The sequence below is a fragment of the Vombatus ursinus genome, unplaced genomic scaffold (assembly GCF_900497805.2).
Source record: "Vombatus ursinus unplaced genomic scaffold, bare-nosed wombat genome assembly UNPS02014768.1, whole genome shotgun sequence".
Taxonomy (NCBI): Eukaryota; Metazoa; Chordata; class Mammalia; order Diprotodontia; family Vombatidae; genus Vombatus; species Vombatus ursinus.
The window spans coordinates 22,283,610-22,297,292 of record NW_020954546.1 but is presented as its reverse complement, the minus strand read 5'-3'; the positions used below and the strand labels follow the sequence as shown (position 1 = coordinate 22,297,292).

Below are 13,683 nucleotides of genomic sequence, written 5' to 3'. Positions count from 1 at the left end.
TAGAAAATATGGTGATTAGAGGATGTCTGTAATTTTCATTAAAGGTAATAAGGAGGACAACACCCATCAATCCATATACCTACCCTCTCAACTTGATAAAATCTTTTTTTTTTTTTTTTTGGTGAGGCAATCAGGGTTAAGTGACTTGCCCAAGGTCACACAGCTAGTAAGTGTCAAGTGTCTGAGGTCGGATTTGAACTCAGGTCTTCCTGACTCCAAGGCCAGAGCTTTATCCTCTGCGCCATCTAGCTGCCCCAATAAAATCTTTAAGAATTATCTTTACACTTACTGGGGATATTCTTAATAAAACTACGAAAAGGGAAAAGGCAAGGTTTTAAAAAACAGCTGGACTGAAAAGTATAAAGATATGATTGTGTTTTGTTTATTGATTACAAAAAAATTTGACTTGGTAAAACAAAAAGTCTGTCCAAGCTCATACTTACTACTTCCATGAAAGTAAGAGCCTGTGCCTTATAGGCTCTCTCTTATGCATATTAAGAAAATATAAGGTTCCTTAATTAATGAAATCAGAGGTAACTCTGTTCAATGAGTTCTTAATTATGAATACTGAGCAAAGTATAAAAGAGGGAAACATGCCCACTAAAGGTTTTTTGCCAGTGTCATAGGAGATGTCCAATGGAAAAGAGATTCCCTATAAATGATAACGTCTTCCACCAGATGCTTCTGTGGGTATATGACACCATTGACTGCACCAAGCTCCTGACTTTCCCGCTCTCCTTAACATGATTCAAAGCCACTCAAAAGAGAATATCCCAAAGGGAAAATAATCCACACCAGAAAAAAACAAAAGGATGGAAAATGCACATTGCCCAGAGGAGGAGCTGCCATGGCAGACTGCCCCACCCCCCACCCCTCCCACCCAGTAAGCTAGCTCATCACTACACAGAACCTGGACAAGTATTGTACAGACAGGCTGAGCCCATGACTGATGGAGAGAAGTGAATGGGTTCCCTTGCATTTGAGAGGCCACGTCGTGCTTTCAACAATTCCATGCTACTCCTGAATTCAAAAAGCCCAGTTTTTAAAGCATAACAGTACCCCAGGGGTGCTGTATAATTTCAAATCGTGGAAAACCATAATCTTCAAAAAAATCAAAACTGTAAGTGACCTAAAGCACACAGGAGAAATGCACCTAGAAGTGGACCAAGGAAAAGAATCCAGGAAATAAATGTACACTAGGAAATAGGGTGGGCCAGTCCTAGGGCAAAAGTACAGCACAGATGGACAGAGGCCCAAGCGGGGCACTCACTCATGAAAAGTAGAGTGCATGAGAAAGCGGTGGCCAATGGCTCACTGGCAGATCCTCTCTAGAGAATTCATGGATGAACCTCAACTAGAATCACACATATTACGATGGGCACTGACAAACACTGGCCTCATGTCAATGAGTTCATAGAACCCCTGAAATATAGTCAAACGGGATGCCAATGAAAAGGTGATAGTGACCACCAAGTTGAACAAGAAGGAAGAACAACAAATGCACCAAAGCATTGCGTAGCTGAAATCAACCCCGTGGGCACAAATCAAGTTTAAAGGTTCACCTAGCAGTGATGGTTATTTTCAAAACCATACAGAGAACTTGCTACTGAAGACCAAAAAGGAATATAAAATTGAAGTGAAGTTTCCAAACCAAAAAGTTTGAAGAAGTCCCATCAAGAGGCTGAGCTACAAGAAAGGACACTTCTGTTTTGACAAGCATGTCCTGGAAGCGATAGATTTCTTCTGGCCTGCAGGACAGAGTCAAATCTCCAGCCCCCAAGAGGCCGAAGGTAAACTAGCTTAGTCACTTCCCAGTGGTCTAGCTGCAAACTGCTTTAGTCTCAATCATAGTGAGGCAACAAGATTAAGGACGGGAATACGGAAACCCACAACAGATCAGGCTAATCTACAGCATCAAAAATAGCTCTTCTCACAGTCAGGGCATCGAAATCAAAAGAATGTGAAATCAGCCTCTTTCTGAGGTCATACAGTGCCACCAAGTGGTGGTGGGGGGGGGCACAGCTGTAGGAAAGGAAGCCAGAGCAGAGCAAAGAGCAGAGGACCATGAAGTCCCTCACTTCCTCATGCTGGGTAGAAAATGCAGCCAGCCCACACTCCAGTGAGCACACAACAGACCAGAGAGGCCACTTTTTGGCTGACGAGGCCAGCCGCTGATACTCACATCACTGGGGCTTAAGCTGCTGAGGCCGTTCTCCTGCTCAGAATCCTTCCCAGACTCAGTGCCCTGGGAAGATCGGGAGTGGGAGGGGTGGATCCAGATCTCCAGGCGCGTTGTGTCGTCACCGGTGTGCCGGAAAGTTGACCTCCTGCCTTTCCTCCATCGGTTAGGGCTTAGCTCCAGCTCTTCATGCTGCTTTTTCTCCATCTGTTCTGCCTGCAAGCACACACGTACACACACTCAGACTCCCCTAGGGCCTAGCTAAGAGAAGGAGTAAGCAAGGGAACGCATCCCCTAGTGGCAAAATGGCTTGGCCCTTTCAAAGCTATTCACTCTCTGAACCGGCTCTTATGGCAGGCCTGGTCTCTTCACAGGGCCCAAGGCCGATGGGGCTCTCCTCGGAGGTCCACAGCCCACTCACCTTTCGCTTAGTCTCTTCAAACAAGCTCATGAGGCTCTCCTTTGCTGTAAGGATAGGGTTGCTGGCAGCTAAACTGCGCATGTAATAGTACACAGCATCCAGCTTCCTCCTCTGTCAAAACAAAGCAGACGTTCTCAGGTCCCTCCCAAAGCCCAGCCTGAGGCAGTGTGGCCCAGAGATCCCCTGCAGCTTTTCTAGCCTTCCTAAAATCCTCAAAGGGAAAATTAGGCTATGCTGACACAAAAATGGGCATATTCACAATCCCCCAAGAACTACAGGAGAAAAGGAAGGGGAGAGGAACAGAAGCAACCCAGACTTTTGCTGGTCTTCTGAACAAGCCCCACCCATTCCCATCCCTGGCCTCTGCAGCCTTGCAGACCACCAACCCCTTGTCTTCACCATCCAAACACTTCTTCAAGCCTCGTTTTCTAAATTCCTCCATAGAGTCTCCAGCCCATGTCTATTTCTCCCTCCTCTAAAACCACAATGCTTTGTGGTCCCTGCGACTCATCTTTACACTTACATCAATGTGTCATACTGTAGTTAAATAATTCCAGTGTGTATGTGTGTTTTATATTACCAACTAGACTGTAACTTGATTGAAGGCAGGGACTGTATATTTTTATTTCTGTTAGTCAAAAACATTTATTAAATGTTTACTATGTGCCAGGCACTGTGCTAAGTGCTGGAGGTACAAAGAAAGGCAGAAACAATCCCTGTCCTCAAGGAGCATACATTCTAGTGAGGGGAGACAACATGTAAGGCATTAGCAGCTCAGGGGTCCGGGAAGTTGGGACCTGACCTAAGTGTTGAAGGAAGCCAGGCCAATTCAGGGGTGCAGATGATGGGGCCAAGTGTTCCAGACATGGGAGACAGTTAGTGTAAGGGCATGGAGATGGGAGACGGAGCTCTGTGTTTGAGGAACTACAAGAAGGCCAGGGTAGCTGGATGGGGGAATGTGTGGAGGGAGAATGTGAAGCCAAGTTATGAAGTTAAAAAGAGGAGTTTCTATTTGCTCCTGGATACAACAGGGAGCCCCCTGGGTTCAGAGAACAGAGGGGTGATGTGGCCAGACTTGCACTTTTCAAAAAACCACCTTGGCATGGCCAAGCAAGGGACAGGGATGATTGGAGAAGGTAAAAGGGACCATTTTGATGACATAAAACTAAAACATTTTTACACAAACAAAACTACTGTAGCTGAAATTATTAGGGAAACAGTTAAGTGAAAAAATGTATTTGCAGCAAGTTTCTCTGATAAAAGCCTCATCTACAAACTACACAAAGAACTGACTCACATGTATAAAAAGAAGAGCTACTACTCAACTGATAAATAGTCAAACAGGCAGATATCCAAGCTGCCAACTGCCATATGAAAAAATGCTCCAAATTACTAAAAATGAGGGAAAAGCAAATACAAGAACTCTGATGTTCCACCCTCATCAGACTGGCAGAGAAGACAAAAAAGAAAAATGATAAATGTTGGTGGGTTCTGGGGGGAAAGGCACAACAATGCACCGTAGGCGGGGCTGTGAAGTGACAGAACCGTTCTGGAAAGCCATTTGGATCTCTGCCCCAAAAGTCACTCAACTGGACAGACTCTATTAGGTCTACTCCAAAGTGATGAAAGAAAGAGGAAAAGGGTCCTTACTTACAAAAATATTTATAGCAGCTCTTTCTGTGGTGGCAAAGAACTGGAAAACCGAGGGGGTGTCCCTCAAGTGGGGAATGTCTGAACAAATTATGATACACACATGCGATGGAATACCAATGTGCCATAAGAAATAATGAAGGTGAGGGTTTCAGAGAAACCTGAGAAGACTTGTAGGAACTGAAGCAGAGAAAAGTGAGAAGAACTAGTAGAAAAATGTACACAATAATAAGAATAATGTGAAGAGAAAACAAATTTTAAAGACTTTAAGAACTCTGACCAACACATGACCAACTGACCAAAGGCCTGGTGACGAAACCTGCCTCCCCTTCTGACAGAGAGATGATGGATTCAAGATGCAGAAGACACACATTTTTGGATGTGGCCAATGTGATATTCTGTTTTACTTAGCTCTGCATGTTTGTGAGAAGGGTTTTATTTTTCTTTTTTGTTTTGGGGGAGGAGGTGAGAGAAGAGAAAAATAAAAGAAAATAAGAAAAACAAAAAACAAAAAAATCACTTTGGTGGCTAAGTATAGGACGAACAGGCATGGAGAGAGAACTGAGGCAGGAAGATCAGTGAGAAGGCTCTTGCAGTAGTCCAGGCATGAGATGATGAGGTCCTGAACTAGGGCTGTGGCTACATGAATGGAAAGAAGGAACCGTATGCAGGAAATGTTGGGAACGTAAAAACAACAAGATTTGGTGGATACATGAAGCGAGTAAGTGAGGAGTTGAAGATGGCAGCCAGGCAGTGTCACTGGGGACTGGGAGGACGATGGAACTCTCCATGCTAACAGACAAGTCTCACAGAGGGGAGAGTTTTGAGGCAAAGACAATGAGCTCTGTTTTGGGACGTGCTGAGTTTCCGATGCCTACGGCACACGTGGTTTGAGATGTCCCGGAGGCAGATGGTGATACTTGACCGTAGCTCTGGAAAGAGACTTAGACTGGATACAGAGATCTTGGAACCGTTCATAATTGAAACCACAGGAGCTGATGCAATCACCAAGCGAGACAGTGTAGAACAAAAAGAGCAGGGGGGAAAGGGGAGAGTGCCACCCGGGGCTACTTTGTATCCCCCATGGTACCTATAATACCTACAACAATGTTAGATACATAATAACATAACGTGTTATCAAAAATACTTGACTAAGAAAGAAAGCGAATGACATGAGGTAAAACAAAATAAGGAAAGGACACTCAACTGGTTCACTAAGTTTACGTGGGTTAAGGATAGGATACTTTTTTCAAGAAAAGACCATGAAAGCAAGATACATTTATTTCAGAGCATTGGATATCTTTTTGAGAGAGATATAAAAGGTCACATTCAAACAAAGAAAGAGAAGAAGAAAGAAAAAGGAGGAAGGTGGACAAGAAAGAAACGCAGCCATGGGCAGGCAGAGAATGACTAGCTCGGTACAGATAACCAGAGGAAGAGAAGAGAAATTCAGAACTCATATTGGACTGTGTTCATGCATTTGTGAACTATACTAATTACTAAATTACTATAGCTGCAACTTGCTTTTGGCTGGGCAGGAAATTTCAGGGTCATTACTGCCATTGGGTTGATTAAAAATCATCATTCTACAAAAGAAAACTTACAAGGAAAGAAAAGATAGACAGATCAGAACACAATGTGTAGTACTTATTACATAGGCTTTCTTGAAACAGAAATGTATTACTGTATATTTTGAATGCTCTCTTATGTTCTGCAGTGCACATGGCAATGCTTTTTTTCTCTTCTTATTTTTTATTTGTTTTAATAGTTAAGTTTATAATGTTTCTTTTTCTTTTCTTATTGTGTATTTAAGCTTCAGGAAATAATAAAAAAAAGAAAAGAAAAAAAATCACCATTCTAGTTTCTTCACTCACTCTTAACCTTAACCCTTCAGAAGTTCCCTCTGACCTGATGGCCACAGCAGTTTAAGGAGAGGAGGCACAACAAGACAGGTGGCAAGGAAAGGTGCATCCTGTCCGCGCTGCCACGGCAGATGCAAGCCCAGTGGATACCCAAGCCAGAACTTTACCCTCTGTAACAAACCAGGATGCCCTTTCCCCCAAACACAGGTGTGCTTACCGTATACACAGCCAACAAGGCCAACTGATTATAAGGTCGGCCATTCTTGGGAGCAATGTGCTGAGCCTTCAGGTACCAGCTAAAAGGCAAAGGGGACAAGAACCCATGTTAAGTCTCCTAGTCTGTTGCCGTTTTCTCACCACCCGACCAAGCCAGGAGCCTGCAGTGTGGCAATCGAGGCCAAAGACGGGGGAGCAAAGCCTCCCTACGAATCCGTGCACTGGCCCGAGTGGGACGCAGGGCAGGCTTGTGCCCAGTTCTCAGACCAGGCCTCGACTTGAAGAACAAGAGGGAACAAGGAACGAGTACCTTCGTGCTTTCCCGTAGTTGGTTGTGTCATTGGCTTGCTCCCGGTACCTGGAAATGTCTCCTTGACAAATCATACACCGCTGGGCACTGATTAATGCATACTTCACCTTCAAGTAAACAGTAAACATTTGGAGAAAATATGTGACTTCTAAGAGCAGCAGCAAAATAAAGTGTTCACCAAGATGCCTGAGGACCCTGGACAACCCGGGGAGCAACAAGGCCACTTTACCTACAGGGAAACAACACCCAACTTAGAAGGAACAATAAAGGAAAAAAAGGATAGAGGAAGAAGCGAGGAAATGAGGTCTGTTTCCTTATTCAAAGAAACCAGGCTGGACGACGTTGCACAAAGGCCCCTAAAAGCCAACTTGTGCTGCTATCCCCCCACTTTTACAGGATGGGAGTAGAGCTGTGATTTCACAGGTGCAACAAGGCAGAGCAGCATCTACGAGGCCACTTACAGTCTTAGAGAGACTAGGGCAAAGGAGAGGAGGGAAAGAAAGAGGCTTTATGATACACCTATTATGTGCAGGCGCTATCCTGAGCACTCTACAAATATCTCCTCTGGTTTTCACCACAATCCTTCCAGGTAGGTGTCATTATCAGCCCCACTTTACAGATACAGAACCTGAGGCAGACAAAGGTTAAATGACTTCTCTGATTCTTCCTGACCCGAGGCCCAGTGCTCTATCCACTATGCCACCAGCACCTTCCAGGAGCGAAGTGACTTGCCCAGGATCACAAAAGCCAGTCTGTGTCTAAAGTAGGACTGAAACCCAGGTCTGCCCTACTACGACACCAGCTCTCTAACCACTGCCCCTGCTGCACAGTTCCAAAAACTCTCTTCTCTTTATTCTTTTCTCACCACGGTTATAATCTTTCCCTCCCCTATCACCCCCCTCAGGCCTCCCTGGCTCAGTGAGAGCTAGGAGAAGCAGCCACTCTATCACACGGCAAACTGGCAAGTAATTAAGGCAATATGGAAACCGTCCAGAGCCTACAGGAGAGAATGAAAGTATCCACCGGGAGGAAGAGAATCGGCTTACCATTTTCCTTAATGGTTTGCTTCGAATGGCCAGACCATCCATGTAATCCTCTAGCTTAAACTGGTATGTAACCTGCAGCTTCTGAAGCAGGCTATCAAAGAAGCCAGTGCCCTGAGGAGAGAGAAGGTGTGAAGAAACTGTGACAGGATGGGAAAACACCTTAAGTTCCACAATCTCCATGAAAGTACAAAGAGAGAAACTAAGGCAAGAAATGCAAAATTCTGCTACTCTGCCAGCATTCCCAGAGTGTCAGCTGGAAGACCAAGCCTGCCACCCACCGTAAGCTTCATCATCATGAAAACGATAGCATCAAGAATTAGGAAGCGAGGGGCTATCTTTCATGTTCAACGTGCACAGTGAATGTGCCTCAGGCAGAACCTCAACAATAACACCACACAACAACAGTGCAAGCTCAGTCACAGCCAGGCCCAGGGAAAGAGCCCCCTACCATGTGCTTCTGTGGGCCACCCCCTCACCTCATCCAGGAGCTCCAGCAGCCTGTTCCGAATCTGCTCTGGGTTCTCAGCATGTGGATCCTTAAGCAGCTGCCTGAACTTCTCAATGACCTGGTAGAAAGCACTCTTCCACAGAATCTGGTCCACGTTCTGGTGATCGGAGAACTCGATATCCAGCAGGAGGCAGCGCTCATAAAGCTGCACCAGCTCGGCTCTAAAATGGGGCACATCACACGGCGAGATCAGCAGCAGCCACTGACGGGGGCTCAGCCTCTCTGCTAATTAGCAAGCTCCCTCTGTAGCCCCCTGCCTGCCCCGAGACCTCGGCACCCAGCAAAGGCAAGTCTGCCGAAGCAGGGGATTTTCAGCGGACTTGACAGCTGACACAAGACCCCCTTCCTTTCTCCGTTTCAGGAGGCCACCCTCACTCAAAGGTGCACTTTTCCTCGAAGGGGGCAGGAGGGAGAGAGAACATGGCCATTTATCTTTTTCAGCCTGCACCCGTTCTCTGCTCAGTTCTCTCCCTCTCCCAGCAGGGCGTGCTCCCGCCCGCCTGCAGCCCTCCCCTCCATGTACCTGAGCTGGGCCATCTTCTCCAGGCCCTCGGGGCTGATCCGGTCCCTGGAGAGCAGGTTACTGAGCTGCAGTTCCTGGTTGTCAGCTACTCGAAGAAGCCGATGGAGCTCCTGCTGCTGCAGGCCCCTCACCTGCTGCTCCATCTCTTCTGGACTCAAGGAGCTGGCAGGAACAGGGCCACACACATACTGCCCAGATGGGGCAGGGTAGCCAGGGTAGTAAGGCCCTGGATACACCCCATTTGTAGGGCCCAGGGGATACTGCAGCTGGCCATAGCCTGTGTAGGGATACTGAGGTCCAGGGCCAGGTACGCGGGGGTAATAATAAGGGTTGTCAGAGTTTTGAAACTTATAGTAAGATGACTGGGCTTGGCGTGAGTCCCCCCAAGAAGTGGGGCTGACTTCATCATCAGTATCCAGGAAGTGAAGCTGAGGGGTCTGGCTCTTCAGAGCAGGTTTCTGGTCGGGATTGTTTGGGTCCCATAGCCGCCGGGAAGTGCCTCCCCGGCCCCGATTCCGAGATCCCTTACCACCAGCTCCAAAGAGGAGCTTTGATCCCAAAAGTGTAGATTCCGGAGATCCTGTTGTATTGACCGAGAGTGCTGTGTGGGCAGGCAAGATCAGAATGCCCCGACCACGCCCTCGCAGCTCCTGCTTTTCAGGGGCTTTGCCCATGCTGCCTGAGCTCTTGTCAGACTTCAGTCTCTCCGCATCTTCCTTGGTCAGTCTCACCAGGGACACATCCTTGTTTAGGATCTCTGCATCAAAAGTCACTCGAAGGCTACCTCTGTTCTCCTTCCCTTCACTTCTCCGCTCACCCTCCCCATGGCGAGACCAGCTTCTGTCCAAAGGCTTCCTCCTCTCGGAGCTCCTCCGGGGTCCCAGGAGGTCTGGCTCATCAGTTCTGTCTTCATCCAGGGAGTCAGTTGAAGACACAGACACCTGCTTCTTCAGACGAGGCCTCTCTTTGGCCCGATCCTGACGGCGGCGCCGACCTCCGTCAGTGAGCCCAGCCCCCTCGGCACTGTTGTTGCTCCCAGCTGAGCTGGTGCTACAAGTACGATAGCGATTCCTCCGCTTGTCTGAGCGTGAGTAACGCTTAGCCGAGCCAGGCTTGCCCTGGAGCGCATCATCGTTGACTTTCCTTGTCCCTTCCCCCCTTTCAGTCTTTCTGCCCTTGTCTGCCTTGGTGGTCTTCTGGTTCTTCTCTGCCTCATCTCTGAAGGGCTTGGTCTTGACACCATCTTTCCCAGGGTCCTTTTCAGGCTCATCATCTTCAACTTTGAGCTGCTCTACCTGACTGAGGACCTCGTTCTCTTCTACTCGGCCAGCCAGGTCTTTTGCAATCTGTAGGCGTCTTCCAGGCTGATAGATCTGTAAATCGGGTTTCTTTGTTCTCTTAATAATTCTGAGAGACCGATCATCTTGTCCTGAGGCTTTAGGACAAGATTCCTGTCCCTGGAAGGGTTCTTTCCTTTCGGTGTCCGCAGGGCCATTCTGCTGTTGGCTGTCCACCCCTTTGCAGAGATCTCGAATGGCCTGGGTTCCATTTTCCAGAGCAGAGGTATCTCTGTCATTGGCAGTTCCATCCCTGAATTCCTCAGTCCCCGAAGGTTCCTTGATTTTGGGTTTGTTCCTCAGTCGGGAAAGACCAGGTTTATAGATTTCCAGATCTGGGCGCCTGTTATCTTTACGCTGCCTGGGCTCCTTCAACTCCTTCATGTTTTCTGTAGGGGGAGGGTAAAGAGGAGGGGAGAGAGAGAGAAAGAGTGTGTGTGTGTGTGTGTGTGTCACTGTGATTATGTAACAGAAAAGCAGGGCAAGATTACACACCCAAATGCTCCTATTGGCAAGCAGGAAAGGAAAGGTCTCCAGAGGCCCCTGGAGCACAAGGTGTTTTGAAATGGAAACAAAACAAGAGCTAAAATTTTGGGTTTACATATGAGCTCAGCATCTGGCAAGGAAAAGAATCTAGCTGTGTTGGGGCTACCTATACTTAGAATAGGAAAAAGAAAAAAGTCTGTACTCTGGAACTACCGGAACTCTCCTTCACTCTCCTGGACTCCAAATCAACCAAAAGCTCTCTGATGCTTCCCTTCACCAATATTCTCTATCTACAGAACCCCTTGAGTCATCTCAGGCCATTATCCCTTTGCCTCTTGGGTGTGGTTAAACGCCCCAAGTATTGTGGGATGGGTGATTTTTACTAAAAAATATTTTGGAAGAGAAAATGGATATGCACATAGCAATCCAAAGGCCACAGTCTCCTCTAGGGACCCAGTTCCTGATCCCACAGTCTCTAAACCTGTAGACCAATGGTATAGCTATAGTAATCCCCTCCTTGAGGGAAAAAATGGAGGGTACCAAGCACACACCTCCTGTTGGAGAAAACAGGAAGCAGTTCCTCTCACATTCTTCACCTCCACTCATGCTCACCAACTCCCTGACAGCAGCCAGCAAAGCCATTCCAAGGAAATAGTGCTCAGGCCCCCATCATTAGAACACTGAGACTTGCTGCTGCCACGACGATAGAATGTGAGAAGGAAAAGGTTCTGCAAGGGAGCTTTCCCTGGAAGATGAGAGAAGGATTGTGACATGCTCTCCAAACACCAATCTGGCACGTGCGAAAAAAAATGAGGACTAATTCAGACAAGGGTGAGCCATAACTCTTGGGATCATCTCTCGGGCTCCACCCACTCACTATCATATCTACACAGCAAGTCACTTAGCCTTTGGAGGTTCTGTTTCCCTCTCGGTGAAAAGGGAATGTTACTACCTGAAATGATTAACCATGTTTATGGAAAATGTGGTATGAAGGTGTGAGTGTTAATACAGCACTCAAAAGAAAGGTGCTATGGAAATAGCAGAGTTGTTCTAGAAACGCTTAACCCTGACAGCTCTGGAACAGTAACAGTCAGTTCCAGAGTTTTAGTCCAACTACTGACCACTGATTAGTCGTTCAAACAATAAGAAAACTAGAAAAAAGGAATTTCTGTTGCCAAAAGACATTAGAATAAAAAGAATTACAGAATGGGGCTGCTGCAACAAATACAGAAGGCCATTAAATCACTTTCAAGGACAACTCCCACAGTTCACCCCAAAGAAGGATGGAAGAAGAAATTCTACTCAGACTGCAAAGTAGAGATGCAAACAAATCAGTAAGCAACAAAACCCAATTTCGCAGCCTTTTTTTCACTCCACATCTCTTTGTTGCTCAAAACCCCGGTCCCTTCCTCAATCCATGCTCTCTATGAACTCTGTGCAGCTCTGGGTACTACTGACCAGCCCCTCCTCCATGGCTCTCTCTCTGTCCCCTGGGCTCATGACACTATCCCTTCCCACATCTCCTCTTCCATCTCTGATCACTCCTTCTGAGTCCCCTCTGCTGGATCACTGTCCCCATGCCATTGCCTAATCATGAAGTCTCTGTCCTAGGCCCTTTTCCTCCTCCGCTCTCCCTTTCCTCCTGGTTTCACAGGCTTCCACAGGTTCAAGTATCAATCTATACATCCATGTGCCCAAGTCCCACATCACCAACTGTCCACCAGATAACTTGACCTGGATGTCCCATGGTCATCTGAAACACAAGAAGAAACTACACCCAGTCAGTCACATTTACAACTTCAGAATTATTCTCAGCTCTTCCTCCTCCTTCCCTCCCTCCCAAGTGTTACTAATGTTGCCTCTCTATCTCCTAGCTTTGATCCTCTCTCTCTGCTCAGAGCTACCCCCTGGTCCAGGCCCTCATCTTGTCTCTCCTGGACTACTGCAATAGCCTTCTGACTGCTCTGCTTTTAGTCTTCGTCTTCTCCTTTCAACCTCCACAAAGCTGCTAAAAGCCCAGATCTGACCATACCCCTCCCCTGCTCAAGAAGCTTCAGTGGCTCCCAATGACCTCTGGGAAATGAGAGAAACTCCTCAGATAATCAATTAAAGTCCCACACAACCTGGCTCCAGTCTATCTTTCCAGACTCACTCCACACTACTCCCCCTGCTGGCATTTACCCTTCTAAAGTCACATACTTCCAACTCCCAACTCCTTGGCCTGCCCAGGACGCCCTCTCCCTCTCAGACCTCACCAGCCTCCTTCCAGGTGGTGCTGCACCTATTGTTAATGCTCTTTCCCTCCTATTATCTTGTTTCGTCTCCTCTGTTAACATAGTCTATTTCCTAATAAAACAAAACCAGTCCCTGGAAAGCAGGGATCATAGTCCCCGTGTCTAGAATGACGCTGCCCTGTACACAAAACACACTTAATAAACACTAGTTCAACTGAACCCAACTGCAAAGGCCCACTGGCCATTTCCTACATGGCCCCCACCCTGGGGAAGCACTGTTCCTGGGCTCCCAGGCACCCAAGTGGCAGTAGACTAGCCCAGTCTCCCACAACATCCAGGGAAAGTGTGCATGTGCTCCTGGGGACACTGAGGGCAAAGGGTTTACTTGGGGCAAACCCTTCGGAGGACCCATTTGCTCTCTGGAAAAAAAAAAAACTAAAGAAGTGAGGAGGCAGTCACAGGTTGCTTCGCCTCTCTATTTTCACTGACTTTTTTTTCTTTCAGAAGCAGAAGAGATGCCAGGAAGATGGAACCAGAGGGGGTGGGGGTGCAGGGAGAAGAGAAGGTAGACCTGGGGTGGGAAGGAAAAGAGGGGAGGAGGAGAAGAGGTAGGACTTGGTGGGGGGTAGGATCTGGAAGGAGGGGGAATATGACCTGAGGATGAAGAGGTAAGGGAGAAAAAGAGGCAGGGAAGAAGAAGAGATAGGACCTGGGAGGGTGGACAAAAGAAAAGGTAAAGAGAAAAGGGAGGATGGGGGAGAAGAGGTAGAACATGGAGGAGGAGGAGGGAAAAAAGAGGTAGAGGGGAAAGAGGAGGTGGGGACCTGAGGGAAAGATAGGACCTAGAGAGAAGGTAGGTGGGGGTGTGGATAGGAGGCAGGATCTGGGGGGGGGGAATAGGAGGAGGGAGG

General features: G+C 47.4%; 1 protein-coding gene across 3 annotated transcripts in view; it reads right to left on the bottom strand.

The window, feature by feature from the left end:
- SMG6 (SMG6, nonsense mediated mRNA decay factor) overlaps positions 1-13,683 on the bottom strand; it is a 172,823-nt gene that overhangs the window by 157,871 nt on the left and 1,269 nt on the right. For 2 of the 3 annotated variants that reach the window (XM_027862547.1, XM_027862546.1), the window contains exons 2-8: positions 8,716-10,441; positions 8,161-8,353; positions 7,685-7,795; positions 6,639-6,745; positions 6,330-6,408; positions 2,601-2,711; positions 2,183-2,395 (exon numbers count right to left, since the gene is read on the bottom strand). In XM_027862547.1, coding sequence (XP_027718348.1) covers positions 2,183-2,395; positions 2,601-2,711; positions 6,330-6,408; positions 6,639-6,745; positions 7,685-7,795; positions 8,161-8,353; positions 8,716-10,436 — 2,535 coding nt within the window. In that variant the 5' untranslated portion in view covers positions 10,437-10,441. Of the gene's footprint in view, positions 1-2,182; positions 2,396-2,600; positions 2,712-6,329; positions 6,409-6,638; positions 6,746-7,684; positions 7,796-8,160; positions 8,354-8,715; positions 10,442-11,089; positions 11,196-13,683 lie in introns of those variants that run through there. The other variant, XM_027862545.1, reaches the window with a different exon arrangement.